The sequence below is a fragment of the Thamnophis sirtalis genome, unplaced genomic scaffold, assembly GCF_051295495.1.
Source record: "Thamnophis sirtalis isolate CommonGarterSnake01/CBP01778 unplaced genomic scaffold, rThaSir2_p1.2 scaffold_3, whole genome shotgun sequence".
Taxonomy (NCBI): Eukaryota; Metazoa; Chordata; class Lepidosauria; order Squamata; family Natricidae; genus Thamnophis; species Thamnophis sirtalis.
This window is the reverse complement of record NW_028261383.1, coordinates 142994108-143014923: the sequence shown is the minus strand read 5'-3', so window position 1 is coordinate 143014923 and position 20816 is coordinate 142994108. Positions and strand designations below refer to the sequence as shown.

General features: G+C 35.3%; 1 protein-coding gene across 2 annotated transcripts in view; it reads right to left on the bottom strand.

Annotated features, from left to right (window-relative positions):
• The window catches only part of SPATS2 (spermatogenesis associated serine rich 2), a 59744-nt gene that overhangs the window by 25154 nt on the left and 13774 nt on the right, over nt 1-20816 (bottom strand). For both annotated transcript variants that reach the window (XM_087710294.1, XM_087710296.1), the window contains exons 3-5: nt 4008-4087; nt 3064-3172; nt 1563-1612 (exon numbers count right to left, since the gene is read on the bottom strand). In XM_087710294.1, the coding sequence (XP_087566420.1) occupies nt 1563-1612; nt 3064-3172; nt 4008-4087 (239 nt within the window). The remainder of the gene's footprint in view (nt 1-1562; nt 1613-3063; nt 3173-4007; nt 4088-20816) is intronic.

Sequence of the window (20816 nt, the reverse complement as noted above, 5' to 3'; positions counted from 1 at the left end):
GTATGAAATGGAATATTATTACTATTCCCTGAATATAAAAGAATTAAATTCTTCAGCAGTCAGCACTTGGGGACAACCCCTTAAATGTGAGATGGATTTATTTAACAGTCAGAACGGACAGACTGTGATATTAGTGAAATATAGCAGCCATTTATGGAGAAAGACAGCGTGGCTCTAAGGAATGTTAAAAATGCTGCATTTTACCCCAAATTAGTCTGAAGGGCTGACTATTCTCAGAAATATGCCCATTCTACTATTCCATACAAATACAGGAACAAAAATATGCCTTGTGAAACCTCAGAAGACAGGACAATTTCAGAGTCTGGTTTCAAATAGTTAATGGATGTGACCTTAGCATCACACATATCCTTAAACCTTCTACATTACTGAAAGAAGCAGAATGAATTAGGGTATACTTGATTTTTATCATATTTGCACACAGAATCTTTATAGATGATGATTACTTTACCTGGGCTTTCCACACACAAGAACAAAGAAGGAGAATGCTGGTCAGGTTAGACCTTGTTCTAACTCAGCAGAGGTCTTACATACCATATATTCAGTGTTCCTGGGAAATCCCACCTGATGTTACAGAATGCTCTAATAGCCTTAAGCAAGTACTGGAATTGTTTTTTGCTTCTCTTTCCTTCCTCTTCCCCAGAGGACTTTTTCAAAACCTCATTCCCTCTTATTTAATCTAGTTGCGTCACCTCAGTTATGCCACATGACACATAACAGGAGCTAATGGGCCATGACTATGGATTGGCTATGGATCCCTGATGTAAGGCTGACCTTCAGCATAAATTAAATTTAATGTTGCCAATGTGAGGATTAATAAAGGAAAGGCTGCAAATGTCTTCATGAAGGTTGGCAATGAGTTTCCAGTTTCCCCCTTCAAGGGCTCTCTCTTTCTCTTTTGCATTGGGGTAGTCAGACTTTTTGGACTAGTAGAATTTCTAGTGAATTTTTAGAATTTCTGTTGGAATTTCAAGATTGTGTTGTAGAGATTAACAGGGTGGAGATCCCTGACCATAGCATTAAATAAATAAAAATAAAACAGAATACTCTTACTATTTTCAAAATAACTGCAAGAGGGGGCCACAAGACATCTTTTTATCAGCAGACAAACAGATGAGATTCATATTCTTAATTTCTTACACCCTAATTTACTTTTGTATTTTTTTCCCCTGTGGGCACACTTCTAAACAAAGCAATGGACTACAGCCACAAAAGTTTTTATCTTCTAAAAAGGTGTGTAGTATCCATTGGTAAATTTAGATCATGCAAGTGCTCTGTAGCAGACTCCTTTTTAAAAAAAGTGTTAAAGGAAAAATGGGTATGGAGCCTCAAATATACTAAGTGAAGGTCCTATAGGTCCTTTGGAACTTATAAATGGTTTGCTGGGGATGTCAACTCTGCTTCCTTGGGGGAGGATGGAGGACCTAAGAATGAGGAACTGAAGTCTCTGGAATATCTGTCATGAGGATCAGAGATAATAACTAACAGCCCCATTATAATTCAGTAGAATATCAAAACAATCTCAAATCCAAACCAAGACTAACCTTTTTCTTGCCAGTTACCGTCCATTCTTTCAACACTGCAGTAGCACTACCTGTTTTGAAAAAAAGCACATAATTATTATGGTTTGTGTGCTCCTTAGCTTTACAAAAAAATAGCAAAGCGCTCAAGATTGACTCAGCCTTCCATCTTTCCGAGGTCAGTAAAATGAGGACCCAGATTGTTGGGGACAATATGCTGACTCTGTAAACTGCTTAGAGAGGGCTGTAAAGCACTGTGAAGCGGTGTATAAGTCTAAGTATTATTTAGATTTTTTTTATTTTTTTAGATTATGATATTGCTATCATAGTGATACCTGGATTGTTTTCCAGAATAATTGTTGGAATTTAAAACATAACAGCTGAAGAATACTGGTCAACAAGCCATTGAGTAAAAGCTAAGTTGCTAAATAGGTACTTTTAGGATACAATTTAGACAAAGTGACAAGGTTTTAGGATTTCTATGCTTCCTAGAAGACTGTTTAAGACTGATTTATTGAAGCCAAAAACCAAAAAATGATGGCGTCCTTACAGTTTGTGAAATCAAACTTTCCAATTAATTTTAGTACCTAGTCCATTAGTTCATTTCAGTACAGAACAGCCTCATAAAAAATGCTTTCCTAATCTAGGCCCTGAAATGTAGAATTCTAGTAGGTTTAACCAGAAAGTCTTGTTTTCAGAAGTCTGAAATAGATTGTGAAAGAACTCATAGGATAAAGCCACATTTAGAATAAAGAATGAAACCTTTTTTTTAAAGCAATGAAAAAGGATTATATTGTTTAGAAAAGAGATGCACAATACCTTCTAGGCTAAGAGCACAAAATAAAAAGTGGTTGTTAAATCATATCAAAAAACATTTATTTCATTTTTATTTAAGTTAGTATGTTACTACCATGTTTTCCCCCTTCTGTTACAATTAAAATGACAATCTGATACTCTAGGGTAGCGCCCAGAGCTTCCAAAGGCAGCATATAAACTTCATAAGTAGTTCCTGCTGAGTTTCTCATTAGGCAAGGAAAATGTCAGTTTCCATGAGTTCCCATGAACATGCATAAATGAGTTATGGAGAAAACTTGTGAATGTGCTTTGCTACTGGACAACATAGAACTCAATGTGTAAAGCGGAATTTTAACTGAGCGCACTGCTCATTTTTCTCCACCCCAGGCAACCATTTTTAGTCTTCAACAACGAAACAGAATTTAGAAATTTTCTAATAAAAAGGGCAGACATTTTATATTTCCTTCATAACTAATCTTGATGTAGAGAGATTAAGTCTTATATACTCCAAGTATCATATGTAACAAGTAAGCCCTGTGCGTTAGTTACATATCTTGAAATACCACAGTATCAGAAAATGAAGCAATGTATAAATACATTTCAATAATTATTTAGCATTCTGTAATTGCATTATAGTAAGATTTTATGTTAAATGACAACCTATTTCATTTTTCATATTTATTTTTTGAGGCCTGCCAGAAAACATCTCAGGTAGGAACTAAGAACTTACCTTCCATGAAAGCCTGTACGGTTCGATCTACACAATTATCAAAGTGTTGCAGCACTAGGATAATCTCATTGTTGCTACGGTTAGGGACTATCGCTCTCACAGCACTAATCTAGAAAAATGAGATATGCAGGTCACACGATAGCCAGTTACTTCCCAGACAAATATGTGCAACTGCCAACACAGGATAAAAAATAAGTTTCTATTCTCCTAAATTGAATTCAGTTTCGCTTTTACTCTGGGAACAGCCCATTCATTTTTCCTCTGGTAGTCTGTGTGTGGGGTTAACCCATTTCAAGCACTTACACTAGAGCTGCAAGCAATATGAGCCCACAGCATGACTAAAGCCTTCCAGCTTCCACTGGTTAAGATGTCACTGAAAAGCAAATATTATGACTCAATATGCTCTGAAACAGTCTGACCAGAAAAGCTTGTCCCCAAATCAATAGCAGCTTAAAAAAGAGGAGGAAAAATAAATGTTCAGCCATGAGACAACAAGAGGCAGCACAAGAAGCAATGGATGGAAACTAATCAAGGAGAGAAGCAACCTAGAACAAATTTTCTGAGAGTTAGAACAATTAATCGGTGGAACGATTTGCCTCCAGAAGTTGTGGATGCTCCAACACTGGAAGATTTTAAGAAGATGTTGGACAACCATTTGTCTAAAGTGGTGTAGGGTTTCCTGCCTGAGCAGGGGGTTGGACTAGAAGACCTCCAAGGTCCCTTCCAGCTCTGTTATTCTCAGACAAGTTATCTGTCAATCAATGGTTGTGATTGTGGAAGATACCACTTCCAACAGTAAAAGGGTCACAAGAAAAGTTAAGAATTTATTGTAAATTGAAAATTTCCCTGTATACTTCCAAGAGAGTCATCATACTTTCTGACTTTCAAAGCAGTATTATGCTATTTTCGGCTCTTAATGAAGTAACCATTAAGATATTACTTACCTTCTCTTTCATATTTTCAAAGGTACCTCCTTGGGCCATCACGGTGTTTGACTGTACATCAAAAATAAATCCTGACAAATCTGAAGAATCAGAAAGAGATTCAGAAAAAGAGTTCAGAAGAAGATGCAGCAACAAGGAGGAAATATAAGTTCAGAGAGTAGCTGCAGTTATAATCGTTCTGTGCAGAATCATATAAATACAGGCTGGAAATTATGCTAGAATAACTCACCCAATCCCTGAAAGCAATAACTTGCAGGCACACCCCCTTGGGAGAGGCAGAAAGCGTATCAGTTTCACCTGTTGAACACCACAGCACTAGTACATACTTTTTTGAAGCAGGCTTCTGAAACGAACAGTTCTGGCAATATTGCAAAACTAGTAAATATTAAAATGTGCACTAGAAAAGTATTAACTGAGTAGTTTTCAAAGTCAGAAATTCAGACTTCTATGCCCAAGGCATACTGAAGTTCTTCTTAATGTCTATCACTAGATTCTATGTAATTTTCAGGGTAATTCTATTTTTTAGATTAGAATTATAGCAAGCTGTGTTTCCTGATAGCTGTAAACATTTCTTGGCTATTCTATGTTCCAAGGCTGATTGTTCATTAGTTGATTTTTTTTTTGGGAAAACTCATTGTCCAATGCTGATATAGCTGAGGTTATTGTTAATAGCAGTGAGGAATCAGTTCTTACTTTCAGGATTGCTGGATAAAAATGACTGGGTTTTTAACTGACCTCACTGATTCCATACCCAGTTCTACTATGCTCTTCCCAGCTCACAAAAAATAATAAGTTATGTAGCAGAAGTACAAATTTTACCCCTGAGGTAAAGATACCCTTCGCTACCTCAAAGGTGTCCCTTGCCCAACCAAGATCAGAATTCAACATTTAAAGCAGTGACATGTGTAACAATCAACTGGAATCCACTGTCTTTGATTGAAACTCATAGCTGGAAAACCAGATTGACTGTGTAGTTTATCAAGAGACACACTAGTTCTGTTTCTTTAACACATTTATTTTGAGAATATGTTGAATTTCTTCTACATTAGCAACCCTAAAAGAAAAACTCCCAGAAGAATCACAAAAGCAATGATTGACTGAAACCTTCTTCAAATTGGCAATATAGAATCAATTATGGCAACTGGATCAATTTCAACACAACCATATTTTCCTGTTCTTTGCTAATACAAAAAATATTACCAAATCTATGAACAAGAATCCACTTCATCTCCAAAAATTTACTTAATATTGAATATTGCCTCTCTCTCTCTGCTTATATAAAGTGCAGGATTTCTGTAATGCATTATTAGGTCTACTAGTTATTATAATTTTCATGAAAAATGATATTCTGCTTTTATACATGCCACCAAATAGGGATATTACAGGTCTATCCTTTTATCCGTTTTAGACCAAGTAGCAAATGAGTTTCTTGATGACATAAATACTAGTTGGTGATGCAAAAATCAGTAATACAGCAAATGTAACTTGAGATATTGTGAAAATTCTTTAAAGTCTCCAGATCTGAAATTCAAAATTCAAGCAGGAAGTAAACATGTAATATACACTTTTCTTTCAAAGGTTATCCAGAGATGCGTTAGTTTGATGTCTCTTTTAATTTTAACAGATATTTCTCTGTCTTTTGAATTGCATGAGGAATTCAATGAAATATTACATGAGGAATGGAATATTAATTTGCATAATGCCTTTATTCTCTCCAATAACAACTTGAGGTCTTTTTTCTTTACAAAGTAATAGTTGAAAAAGCAGTTTGGGGAAATCAATTACTTGTTCCTCTTAGATCATTAATAAAAAATCTCAACTTGTTTGCTAACGTTGGTTTAACAGTCCTCTTTTCACAAAAATACATCTGCACCATAATGACAACAAAATTAAGAGGTCAAGCATGTATTCTATTGCTTTAAAGCAGGGGTGTCCAACCTTGGCAACTTTAAGACTTGTGGACTTCAACTCCCAGAATTCCCCAGCCAGGCATAACATCTCTTTATTAGATAAGCATATTCAGGCAGTTCACATTCAGATTATCATTCAATCATTTTTCCTAAATATTAAAATAATTATTTAAAAAAATACTGGAAACAACCTATTCACCATAGCAACAATATTTGTTACTTGCTGACTGCATTCAAGTAACCAATTATTCTGACACTATTTTAATAAATAAACCTTAAGAAATAATTGGTGTTAGCAAGAGTTCAATCAGCTGTTCCCAAGCCCTTTTCCCAAGTTCCTTATTAAGATGAAAACCCAAAATGGAATCTTCTATCAATAATAGCGCCATCAAGGTAACATTAGTGACATTTTTGCTTAATTTTAATTTAGCATGCTAGAAAACAGACAGCACATGAATTTGTAATCATGTTAAATTTAATTAGTATTAAATGAGTATCGTCATGGTCCTATAAATTTAACATGAACTATGATTACAGGTGATCCCACCAACCTACCATGTCAGCATTATTAAAATTGCAAAAGAAAACTGTATATGGCAAACCATTTATATAACTTTCCATATGTGATTGCCAAGGTGCAGATCTCAAGATGTGAGCACAGTGTGGGGTAAGTGTGGATTTTTTATCTATAAAAAAAGTGCATATGGAGAAAAAACAGTGAGCTCTTCCTTCTTCCATAGCTTATGCCATTTTCTCTGTTCTGAGAAGAATGGATGGAACACCGGAAAAGCTGAAGTATTTTAAATGGCCCTTAACATTTTTCTTCAAAGGTTATCGTTTGAAAACTGCTGCTGTAGGCTACACAGAATTTGTTCATAATGTAATCTTGTTATATATAAGAAGATGCAGGAGATGTGAAGATGTGCACAGTGTCTTGTCCTGCATCTTGAGTGATTGAGATGTTAAATCTTGTCTGTCCTGCACATTGCTGTGGATTTTTAGATGCAAATCTACTTCTGAGACTTTACAATGATCATGACAAACTAACCATGTACCTCCATCAGGTCAACGATAAACTAAACCTTTGCTATTTGGTGACATTTTCATAAAAGACAGAGCAACCTGACAAAGTGAAGAAACTCCGTGTTGCTTGCCAAGAGATGCTTGCTAAATAGGAGGACAATTTAGTCATCCTGCTTATTTCCCAATTACTTAGTAGCAGCACTCCATAGAAAATAGCACATCGTAGACTGAACAAGGAAGGGAATTTGTTGTTGTCATCATAATAACAAAAAATGAAAGTAATAATCCCTGGGGGCAATTTTATACCACAGAAGAGAAACTTGACTTAATTAATCATACTTAAGTAGGAATTGCTAGAAATTCAACCACCTTTTTTCAGTTCATTATTTAACAAACTCTTTAAGAACAAACTGAAAAAAACTTATCACAAAATACTTTAAGAGCAAAAGAATAATTATCTCTTGGGAAGCCCCCATTGCCACTCTATCCCAGCCCTCTATGGCTCTGAGGCCAAATAGAAGGAAAATGGGAAAGATCGTTATTCATTAGTTGGAACTACAGCTAATGGCCTATTGTGTCCAGAAAGTTCATTAAAATCTGTATAATAGTATGAAGGTTACTATAAACCTGGCTTCCGCATTGACTGTGCTTGTCAAAAGATTGCAAAAGGTGATCATATAACCCCATAGACACCACAACTCTCATAAATACACACCAGTTTCCAAGCATCCAAATTTTGATCACGTGACCTGGGGATGCTGCAACAGTGTGAAAAATGGCCACAAGTCAGTTTTTCCAGTGTCACTGTAACTTTGAATGGTCACTAATTGAAAGGTTTAAGTCAAGGACTATCTGTAATTAGGTTTGCATCCTTTATCTTTTAAACAGGCTTCTGGTTCTGATTGTGGAGAGCAGATGGTCTTGTTAATATAAGGCTTTCAGGGGGCATAGGTTTGGCATATGGCCTTTTCCAATTTATTTCCTATATACAACTTAGGTGTTAAAGAACATGACAGATTCATTCCCTCGTAGTAATCTATAAATTTTACATTCAAATGTCCATATAACGTTAGCGGTCTATACTACTAACTATTGCTAATGGTATGAAAGATTCAAGAGATAAGCAAGGCATTTTGGCAGTCATACTGAACTTCAGTGACACTTTGGAACGAAGTATCAAAGCAAAGATAATTCCCATTGCCAGTTGCATTTATATAATAATCTGTAGCATGAAAAAAATCAACATTTTTCTCAATAAACTGAGATTCTTAGGACTTACATTAATTGCTAAGGAAACAATATTAAACATTAGTTCTGATTGAAAATAATACCCGATACAAGTCACTTATACAGGAAGTCTTCAATTGAGTCCTCAAAATTTGTTGTTACGTAAGACATTTGTTAAGTGAGTGTTGCCTCATTTTACGATCTTCCTTACCATAGTTGTTAAGTGAATCACTGCAGTTGTTAAGTTAACAACATGGCTGTAAAGTAAAACTTCGGCATTGACTTTGCATGTTAAAAGGTTGCAAAAGGGGATCACATGACCTTGGGACGCAGCAATGGTCATAAGTATAATCCAGTTGCCAAGCATTTTGATCATGTGATCATGTTGTAAGTCGAGAACTACCTGTATAACATGAAACTTCACTTGCTGTCATTTTGTTGTTGTACCGAATTTGTGCAAATATATTCTCTTTAGAAAGGGAAAAAATGAATTTGAACCTACATTTGTAGTTACATTTGTTTAGAATTCTAGAAAATTTTAGAAATTTTAAATCCCCGTTTCAGAGAGATTAGTTGTAAAAGAATGAGCAATATTTATAGATATACATTTATGCAACCCTAGATTCAACAAGAACTGCAAGATGGGCAGCTAATTTTCTTTGTAGCAGCTTTCCTATGCAGCTGAAAACAAATACCGAAACACTTCTAAGTGAGAAATTCTGATGCAACACAAAAGAGTTATTGCTAATAAAAACAAAAAATATAGCTGTAAATTCCTTTTAAAAGATGGGCCATACTTTTCATTGTTCCATGAACTATAGTCAACACTGTAGTGTGATTTTTGCAGTTGCTTTTTCCATAAACTCATTTTTTTCCCCAAAAAGGGAAGATAAAACCAATTTCGTTGTATTTAAGTACAATGGCAATAAAGATTATACTTACACTTATAAAAATCTAAATGTAACCAAAGCCATTGTTCCATAAAACAGTTGTGGAGTATGCAAATTAATTACAGTTAACAGCATAATCTAAAACACAACTGCTCTCAGAAAAATAAGATTACATGAATTCACCCTTTTGTCAGAAGTTGGAATCAGATTATTTTTGGAGTATTTTTTTAAAGATGGCACTAAATGGCATCTTTCAAAGTATTTCCATAAGGAACTGTTAGTTGCAGGTGGAGAGAATGAATAGAAGTAGGAGTGGTGACTTTGGATAGAGCTTAGGGTCTTCAATTGACCTCTGGAGCTGGTCGAATGTGCCAGTGTGGATAAGGTAAAGTGGTATTTGGTAAAGCAGTGCCTTGGATAGATGTTGCAGATTTGAAAGAGAGCAAGAATGATCATCAGGAAATTCAATTCATGGTGCTTCACCATGATGGAATGCAAGCTTCAGGTTCAAGAATTTGAAACTGGAGGAAAATTTCTAGCAATTTCCTGTCCTGGGTAATTCCTGTCAGAATTGTGGCTGGGTGTCAGTGGAGCTTGATTTACTTCTAAGCATTTTAGTAATGGGGCAACAGGTTCAAGATATAATGCCCTAAGTCTAATGGGGGCTTCATGGGCTTAGCAACTGAAATGCTAGAGTTGTTTAGAGTTCAGGTTGAGACTCCAGGAAACGTTGGAATCCCTCTGAGAATTCCATCAATAGAATAACCCAAGGGTATGACACTGTCTTGTGGGCAGCAGAAGAGGAGAATTGGGTCAGCAGCTTGAGAGGGTTCTCCACTCATAGTGAGATGTCAGGGCCTATGAGAGAGTACATTAATAATGTGTATCCTTGCAACAGGAACACTTGGAGTGTGGGGTTATTTCTGGCGTGGTTGGGTTTCAGTATGAGTGGCTTTGCCATATTGCTGCCGGTCTGTAGGTACTGAAACTGTGCAGAAAGTAGCCAAAAATATTTGATACTAGCTGGATAGCTGTGCTCCACTACGAAACTATATGATCGGGCTTGATAAATTGACACAGCTTGAAAATTAATGACTGGTTACGATTGGCTTCTCCTCTCCCCTTCTCTCCCTCAGGCTTGCCCCACAGAAGCCTCTCCTCTCCCCTTCTCTCCCTCAGGCTGGCCCCATTGATCCTCTTCTATTCCCTTCTCTCCCTCAGGCTTCCCCCACAAAGGCCTCTCCTATCTTATCCCCTTTTCTCCCTCAGTCTAATTCCTTAGCATCAGAGCGTTTTCCAGGTGGGAAAGGGGAGTAGAATGTCTAAGCTCCCAGTCCAGATGAGTCATGTGATGGCCATGCCCACGCCCAAGTTGGAAGAGAATTCTTTCCAGGTGGGGAGGGGGAGTAAAAGAAACACTAATGATCTGATTGATGGTCATTTCGAAAAAATCTTTCTTGGTGAACACCTAGAAGCCAAGAACAACATATGTGCCAAATTTCATGTTTATAGGCTTTACAGTTCTGGATATTTTGTGATAATGCGTGACTTCGCTTTTATATATATAGATTATATGGGGTGGGGGATTTCAGAGGAGGGGGAAGTGTACTCTGGTTTTGGTAAGATGGGATAGGCAACGACAGATATGCCAATTCAGTGATGGAGGGGCCAACTATATACTTTTACTTCTGGCCTAGTGGCTTCACACCTGGGTAGCAGGGTTGGTGGTATATTGACCTCAAAGTACTGGTTTTCTTTCTTCTGCTAGTTATTAAAACTGAAAGTATTCTGTATTGTCCTTTGGAGGCTGATTGGCACATGGGATTGGAACAGTGGTGGGGTTGCCATTTTTTTTTTAACTACTGGTTGGGACATGCTTTTGCACATGTGCAGAAGCGTCCGGGCGGGTAGGCGGAACCTCCTGCCACTGCTACTACTGTTTGCCCAATCCGGGTTGAACCGGCAGCGACCCACCTCTGGATTGGAACCATTATTGGTTTTAGTTATAAATAAATGTATGCTTTTAAGTTAAATCACAAAGAATACAAAATTAGCATTTTTTTACAATCTAAACTGTTTGACACTTATCAAAACTGTTCAGGTGCAGTTCAGAGCAAAACTATACTTGAAAACAGTTTCCAATACCATCAAATTACAACTGGATCTAGTTATTACAAGTTGCAGAAAGGAACATGACACATTAGGGAGCTGCAAATTCTATTACTAGATTTAAAAAAAGAGGGTAACCTGGAAAACAAAATAATAACTACCTTTAGAGGGCTATTTATATCAAGCTGAAACAGAAAGCCTTTTCAGACAAGTGTCCAATATTAACACATTTATGGTACACATGTCAGAAAAATTCTCTCAGAACCTAAACATAAGTGGATTGTTTCAAAATTGTTTCAATTTTCATTTGTTTCTCAGCCTTTTGTCTAAGGTCAAATATGGAACTTGCAAATTTTATACTGACACCTCTCATAAGCAATTTTCCTGATTAAATTCTTAAAGATACTAGTCCATTCAATCCCCACAGAAATTATTTGAAAGGATTGCAATTCTTTTTCAAACCAGAGCTCCAGGTATTCTTTTATGTACACCTATCTTATTGAATTGCATCTTGACAATTTCAGGAACTTTAATGGCAGTTTGCTATCAATAAATGTACATACAATTTTAATGTAGGTTATTGTTCCAAATATATACAATATCCATATCCACATTTGCTGTGAGAATGATAAAGTGCTCCTTTTGCTAAATGAAAAGAATTTGAGTTCTGAATTACTTACCCTCCCAAAAGTGTCAAACTTAACAACAAAAAAACACCTTCAAAATTTTTCTGTTGCTGGAACTGCATCCACATCTTTTGTAACTTGCTACCATATTTACATAGTTTTTTTCTTTCTTTCATACAGGACTCTAGATTCTGTTCAATATACTACTACCATATTTTTCGGACTATAAGACGCACCAGTGTGCAAGACACTCCAAGATTTCAAAGAGGTAAGTAAGAAAAAAGTTTTTGTCCTCTCCGGCCCCCAGGAGTTCTTTGCAGGTTGCAGCAGGGCTGGGGGAAGGCAAAAATGCCCCCGTTTTTTGGGGAAAACAGCCCGTTTTCCCCAAAGGGGATAGGGGGCAGGGCTTCAGGAGGCCGAAAATGGCTATATTCGGTGTATAAGATGCATCAACATTTCCATGCGCTTTTAGGGGGGGAAGGTGCATCTTATACCCCCAAAAATACGTTATATACTCAAAATACTCAAGTAGGCTGCCTATGGAGATTCTCAATCATCCATATCATGGTTATCCCAAAAGTGCTTTTCTAAAAGGCAACTGGACTTTCTTGGTTTTTTCTTTGAGAACATTTTGCTTCTCATCTAAGCAGCTTTTTCACTTCTGATTGAGTGATGGGGAATGGAAGAATTTACTTTCTTTGCAATCTCAGAGTGCTAACAACCAGATGACTGCAAAAAATATAAATCCTTCCATTCCCCACCAGTCAGTTTAGAACTTAAGAAGTTTCTTGAATGATTTTCAAAGGAAAAAAACCCAAAGAAAGTCCATTTGCCTTTTGGAAAATCACCCTTGGGACACTCTAGTAGGCTGTTCAGAATATATATTGAGTTCTGAATCCCTATTTTAGTTACTAATAAAAGAAGATATAAAATTTCAGGCTTTCTAAAAAAAAGTTTTCTATTTGCCTCAATAACAATCTGCTTGTTGAAATCTCAAAAAGTGGCGTGTGTCAGGTGTCAAGTGACTTAGTTATATGTTAGAAGAAAACTTTTTGAATTTTCAACAAGGAGTTATTGAAGCAAATAGAAAACCTTTTTAGAAAGTAGCCTGAAAGTTTGCATCTTCTTTTATTTTACATAATATTTTGAACAAGTCTAGTTAGGCACTTCAAATTCTTCTGCTCATGTAAATGTTAATCTTTTTAAAAAGAATTTTTGTCCTGCCTTCCTTTATTATAAAAAGTTGGAGAACATACCTAATACTCCTTCCTACTTTTATTTTCCCCACAACAAAAACTGTTATTGAAAATATTTAGCTTCAGTTCTTTTACAATGAATAAACAAAATGCAACAAGATGGTTCAGCCTATAAAAAATGATGCATTTTAACAAGGAATTCCATTAGCAGAGGATGGCAAGACAACAGCTAAAGTTTGTAAATTGGTCTATAACTTTTCTAAACTAAAAGGTCTTAAACAAAAGTCTTCGGGACAGTGGAGGCTATTGATTATGAAATAAATAAAGAGTAACAGGGGCCCCATCAGTGTGTGATGGCCTGGATGTATTATCTGCTGCACAAAAATGATAAGTCCAGAGTATGGTTTGCCTACACCAAAGCCACAGTCTTTGATATACAGGGTTGTCCCTGGGAATGGGATTTTACTTCTGGAGGGCTTCTAATCCTTGTTGGCAATTATTTTCTGCAACATAATCCAGGCGAAAGATTCTTTGTCTGGATGTAGAAATGAACAGGGATTTCTAAAGGAATATTGTGCAGCAATCCAACATAAATGTTCCTACATGGCTTTAGTGTAGAAGTGATTCTAGTGAAATTCACATTTCCGGTGTGCCAGGTTTAGTTGGAATTACACATATAATTTGATGCATGCACTGACCCCTATGGAGATGGCTGCTCAACTTGGATGCTACAATGGGCAGCTTATAATAAACCTATATAAAGTAGAGTAGTTAAAATGATTCAATTGAAATAACCAGCCTTTGATAAGCAATTAGGAATTTACAATTATTATTGTCTTTCAGATAGACTCTAATCTTCCTGGCTCCAATTCTTAAGGAAACAATCAGGTTTTTAATGACCTTCTAAAAGTCCACAGGTTCAAGGTCTAATATTCAATTGTATCTAGATCACAGCAGTCCATGTGGAGGTATTGGAACCAAATGATTAAGACTGAATTCCTCTTTCTGTTCAAGAAGATTCTGCTTAATTTACCAAGTTATTCCAATCATTTGCTAATTGGATTTTCAGAAGGGAATAGAGGGATAGAAGGGTCATTCCCTAACTTGGTGAAAGGCCCAATTCATCTTAATCATGAAGGCTTTACTCCTTTGCTGTCCTTGGTAGATTCCAGGTTGGTCCCAAATCAATCACTTTTCTTGCATTAAAGCTGCCAAGACATGTTTGATTACCACTTAGACGTATACTTAATCTGAATCATATTCCAAAGAGAAATGGACAACCTGGGATTACACCAGTTTCAGAATTATATCAGTTTCAGAACCTCTTCCTTTTTTTTTTAGAAACGTGGGAAGAATGTACCCTACATCAGCTTATGATTAATTCATCTTTTCAAACATTTGTGATGCAGCAAGATGAATTCATCTGAATAAAATTGCAGGATGGCAATATACACATTAAAACATATTCTGACACTAATGGTTAGCAGCTTCTGAATTACTATTATTATCGGAAAGTGTTTGGGAAGATAGTAAACCCATGTATTTATTTTAAACAGATCACAGAAGAACATTATGAAGATAGATACTGGTAATTTGCAAGAGAAACAGGATGAAGCAGAATATCCTATTTTAACTAAGAAGCGGGTTAACATTTTAAAGAATGTTAAATATGTCTCTGGAAAATGTTTAATAAGGCTGGATATAAATTTTACACAATGAGAGGATAAAATGGTAGAAAACACATCAAAGCATAAGTTTTGGGTATACTTATTCATTTTAGTTTTATATTTATGTATCTAATTTTTATTTTTATTAATTGAAGTGCCCAATAGCTGAAGCTATTTTTTACCATGAAATATACTAAAATATAATCTGAATAAAAAGATATAAAATTAAACAAAAAACTTCATATAAACTATAAAACTATAAAAGCATGTAAACTAGACAGCAAGACTCAAAATCTAAAATAATACAATTAAAAGACAATTAAGAACCCATTAAAACATCTCATAAAATGGAAAGGTATTGTGCCAGAACAAATCACAAGCATATACATTAACTAAAAGTGGAAGCATTAATAGATAGATGAGAATGTAACTGGTTTGATCTTGTGGAGGTGATGAATACATGAGTGAAAGTAAAAGTCTATGTTTAATTATAAAAGGCTAATACTGATGTCAGAGAATACAAATTACAGTATGTATATACTAAAAGTTTTTTCTGAATACTGTATGTAGTTTAAATACAAGTCTATTGAGATAAACATATGGCAAAGAGATTAACATAAATTTAAAGAAATGATTGGTCTTATCGTTTGTGCTGTAGGACTGAGAGAATTAGTGAAGGATACAAGGGCAATGAGAGGCTCTGAATGTCAGATGGATCATCAGATGCTTGAGGCCCAGAGATGCTTTTTTTCAGAGGCAGTACCAGTTATTTGGAACAGCCATCAATTGGACATTAAGACTATTGCCTATTACTGATTGCCTTTCAGGAGATGCTACAAACCAAGCAAGCTCTTCTGCAGACCATCTGGTAATCCAACAGTTGCTGTTGGCCTGTTGTGATTACTGCTGCGGTGTCATTTTTATTCTGTATTTTTATCTCTATTTTTATCATCTTTCTTACTGTGTTTTGGTGCCATGATGAGGTCAAAGAGTATAGGGATAAGAAAAGAAAGGTTTTCAAGAGAACGATTGCTGCAAAAAAGCCTCTCCCACAAACCTAATCCTTTTTATAAATTAGAAAAAAAAATCTCCTTTTAGAAATGGAGCATAAGTTGCTGGACAAAAGGCTGTAAACAAGTGAGATTTACTATCTTCCCCAGCCTCAGATTTAAGAATTTGCAGGAAGCAGGATTACTGAAGAATAACATATGTTCTAAGGCTAATCTATTCTCTAGAGGAATAGAGGAAAATTAACTAAGAACAACACTCTTTAGTTTATTTCGTGCTAGTTGATCCTTTGTGATTTCTGATATTTATGTTTTTATACATGCTTAGTGCATTATTTTATGCACTACTTCACGTCAGAGCTGGTTCTACATTAGAAGCAGATCTTTATGATTCACTTAGAATCATACATTGTTCTATGGGAGTTTCTTTTAAGATGCTTTCTGTGATTTGAGCATCTTCCCCAACAGGAAAGATTTTGAAAGAGGCTGTTTGAAAAGGAATTTCTACATTCCCTTTTTTCTGTCCTCTGGGAAGATAAGCAGTAACTAATAAGCAGCTATTTCCAAGCAGGAAGAAGGGGCCAGGTTGTGTAAATCCAGAGGGGTTTTTGAGAGAAAAGACTTCCAATGTTTAGACTCAGCCCTGCTACTACAAATGTATATACAGAAAAAAAGCTGCAAACAATCTTGTTCTGACAACACAGAATAAGAGAGAGATATGTTTAAAAGCAGAAAAAATACAGAACAGTTTTGAAAGCAGTAAATGTAGGTTAAAAAGGTTATCTAAGATTTTTTTTTGAAAAGGGATAAATACTGTGAAATTATTTTTAAAAATGCTAAGGTTGCAGATGTAGGTGGCGTGCTTGGAAAAATGTAAAAGTACAGACTTAGTTTTTTTCATGGAGTGTTGTGTAATTTATTTAATATGTGTGAGAAGACTATGTCTGTGCCCAATGATTGGAAAAATGACACTGTTGTTTTTCTAATTAAAAGAAAAATAGTGCAATGTCAAAAGAGTAAATGTGAAAACTAGATGCGGATTAAATTCAAATCTAACTGGAAAGATGTGGGTAGAATTCTGATTCTGTTCACAAGCAAAATTTGGAATTCCTGTTCAAGGTAGTGTGTATTACACATCATATATTTGTTCTTTGCTCACTGAGAAGAGTACAAAAGGGAATATTTATTGCATATTTGTCAATTTAAAGACTGTATGATGTTAGAAGTGTGTTGGTTGCTTGGGAACGTAAACGTAACTTTATAATTTTTGAATTGTTAGCCAAGAACCTAAATAACCCTCAGATAGATTGTATGATGCAATATGGAATATAGACTTATATGTATTTAAAGCCAAGCTAATTGAATTTGACAGGGGAATCAGAATGAACAATTCCAAGTTATAACTTAGTGGTGAAAAAACAGGGCAAATAGAATGAATTTGTAGAAAGAAAATACAAAAAAATATGTATGTGGGATCACAAATGAACATGTTCTATATACAAAAATAAGCAATTACCATCGCCTCATTTTTTGTTTACTATTTACTTCTTTTCTAAAATTTGCACAATGGTTTTCCCAAAAGAGAATAAATTGAGCATTTATAAACTAGAGAGTACTCAGTTACATACTATTACAACCAATGTCTGGTACTTGTTATTAACATTCACTAAGCATATATATGAAAAAATTCACTAAAAAAAGCTTACTTATTACAGCTTCCCACCACAAATAATATACAGAATTGAAACATTAAAAAGTATAGAATATGACTGTTTACTACCTGAAAGATGTGTTTAAAACAAGACCAAATCTTTGCTGGTTCATTAAAAAATTAGGGTTTCCTGCACCTACAATCCAATACAACTTGTGTTGTGGTCGAAAAAAACCAATTATACTGCATCATAAAAATGAATGTATTACCAAAATTTCTTTTCCTATTTCAGAATATTCCCATTAAATATAGAAAAAGTTTTTTTTTTAAGGATTTGAATCAACTGGTTTCGAAATTTATTTGGCAGGGAAGAAAACCAAGAATAAAACTCAAGTCTATGCAAGACACTAAGGAAAATTTGGATTTGGCGTACCAGATTGGGAACTTTATTATACTGCGGCCACTCTTAACATGGCTAAGAGAATGGATAATGTTGAGAAATAAAAGATTACTCAAATTGGAAGGTCATGACCTCCAAGTAAGAATGGCATGCCTTCCTTTGGTATGAAAAAGGACCTGCACATAAATATTTCAGTAGACATTATATCAGACAGTCCCTGTTATTAATATGGAACAAAATTAAACACAACCACTACACCAAAATACCTATTTGGCTATCTACGATGGAAGCATACATACATCCAAATTTAATTAATATGGAAAATATAGTTACATATAAAGAGTTATTGAACAGACAGGGGGAGATCAAAACTAGATTAGAATTTACATCACAAGGGGTACAAGTAGAATGGTGGTCTTATTTACAGATACAGTCAAGGTTTGCACAGGATAGGAAGAAGGAACGTATTGCCAAAGATTACACATTAGATAAACTTTTGATACAGACAGAAAACAGGCTGATCAAAGTGTTGTATAGATTTTTGTTGGAATACAAGCTAGAGGAGGAACATGTCAAAGAAACTATGGTCGCCTGGGCAAAAAATTTCGGTTACAATGTGGAATTGGCTAAGTGGGAAAAACTTTGGATACTTAATCAGAAACTAACAATGGCTAAGGCATATAAAGAAAATCTTTATAAGATGTTCTACATATGGCATCTCCCCCCAGCACGGCTCTCCAAAATGTTTAAAAATCTGGCCCCAAATTGTTGGAAGTGTAAAAAAATACCAAGCACTTTTTATCATATGTGGTGGACGTGCAATGAGGCAAAAAAATATTGGAAAATGTATTAATTATGGTTAGAACAAATGGGGGGAGACCAAATCTTGTTTAAACCGGAAATTTTTCTCCTAGGTATAATACTGGAGGGGTTTAAGAAAGATACACTTTATTTAATTGTACATGTACTAACTGCGGCACACATAACATACACAATATTGGAAAAAAGAAAATGCACCATCAGGGCTAGATATAATCAGAAAAGTGTTGGCCTGTGTGGAAGCAGATAGGCTCACTCTTGAACTTAAAAATAAAGGGGAATCAGAATATTTTGAAGTCTGGAACAGATTTTATGACTGGTATAAGACAAGGTGACAAGACTGGAACAAACTGTATATATTGTGATTGGACAGAAGGATAGACAATGTATTAAGTAGGCTAATTGTTAATGGTTGAGACTAGCTGTATATAATGTGAATGTATGGTCACTTCGACTTCACGGTACTGCATTGTTTTAAATGTAAAAATAATAAAAATATATTGAAAAAAAGAAAAAGAAAAAACCAATTAGAAATAAATAGTAAATAAAGCAATTAGACAATACAAATCAGAGCTAATACACTGATAGCTTAAAATATGCATTATTAAAATATAAATTCATATGCTCGGTTTCTAAACATTATAGAACAGATTATTAACTCAGCCATAATTTAGCTTTAAGGATACTGAGTTATTTGAACCAAATGTCTGGTCTAGAAGAGCCAAAAATCTTTTTTCCACAGGATGAATAGTGTAACAATTTACAGCTGTAAGTAGTGCACACAGCCAACTTAGCAATTTGTTCCTAGGCACTGGAATTCAGGGACCTGAATACAACTTGCAGATCTATACTACAAATGAGCTACAGTTCTGTAAGATACATTAATATCTTACTGTAAGATTCTGTAAGATAAACCTAGTATGCAGAAAGACCTCTTATGCATTTGAAAATCAATCAGTTTTGTCAATCTTGAAAGAAAAATGTCCTTACTAATATGCAAGGGGAAAAAAGCCAGTTGTAACCGAGGTATTCCATTGCAGCCTCTTTGAAAGATAGTTGCACAAAACGTAAGAGGGGAGCCAATTCATGCCAATTTGGGAAAAAGTGGGAGCAACCAAATCATATACTCACCCCTAGGACATTTCTGAAGCTTGGGAACAGCTATAGTTTTGGAATCTATAATTGATCAATCTAGCCATTTTACCTGGAAGTTATTCAATAAGACTGGTCAGTAAGAATGCCAATTATTCAGATCAGAGGACCTCCAGCAAAGTTGAAACAATCCACTTTAAACTCAAAATGCTGCAAACACATCTTCCATATATTCAAAAAAGCCTTAATAGACTCTTAGTCATTGTTTTGAATCTAATTCAAAGTGCTAGTTTTGATCTTTAAAACTTGTCCAAATGTCATGTTAACTCAAACATACATAGTGAACCTTGAATCTTGACATATTATCAGTAGCATCCAAGAGAGGGCAGGGAAATGAAAAATACATGATAGCCTTATCAAGGAAAGAAAAGTCACCAGCAACTTTCATTTGCAAAACCTGCATAAAATAAAATAAAATATTTTTGCAGACAGACATACCTCTCATACAATCTCTAATTAATATTAACAGGCAGATATAGATGTCAGTTTCTGATAAGATTTATTGCTCCTGAAGTTTAAAAAAACAAGGTAAAGGCTTCTCTGTCCAGTTGTGTCTGATTCTAGGGAGCAAGTGCTCATCTCTGTTTCTTGACTAAGGAAGCCAGAGTTGTCTGAAGACATTTTCCGGGTTCATGTGGCCAGAGTGGCTGTATGCCAAAAGTGCATGGAACACTGCTACCTCTCCACCAAAGTGATACCTATTAATCTACTCACATTTGTATGCTTTCAAAGTAGTAGGTCTTAAAATAATATAGATTTCTCAGGAAGATGGAATTCTGCCTAGAGAGAAGTGCAATTCCTCAAATGAGGCACAGAGAATAGTCAACTCTCTGCCAGTTGTTAGTACTGACGGTTCTGAAGCAAAACCAGATTTTTCACGTCTGTCATTAGTTTAAATTTCTAACACTAGAAAGTCGCACATTTTTCAAATGTCGAAGACATTCCTTCTTTGATTTGAGAAAGGGATGAAGGATTATATTTTAGAAAGTAATCTTATTTCTATTTAGCAAGATGTAAACAGGATTTCTCTTCTTTACACGACATGTAAGAACAATCAGAGAAAACTCCCTGACTTTGATGAATATCTTAATACTGAACTAATTCTCATATTTGATAACCACATATTAAATAG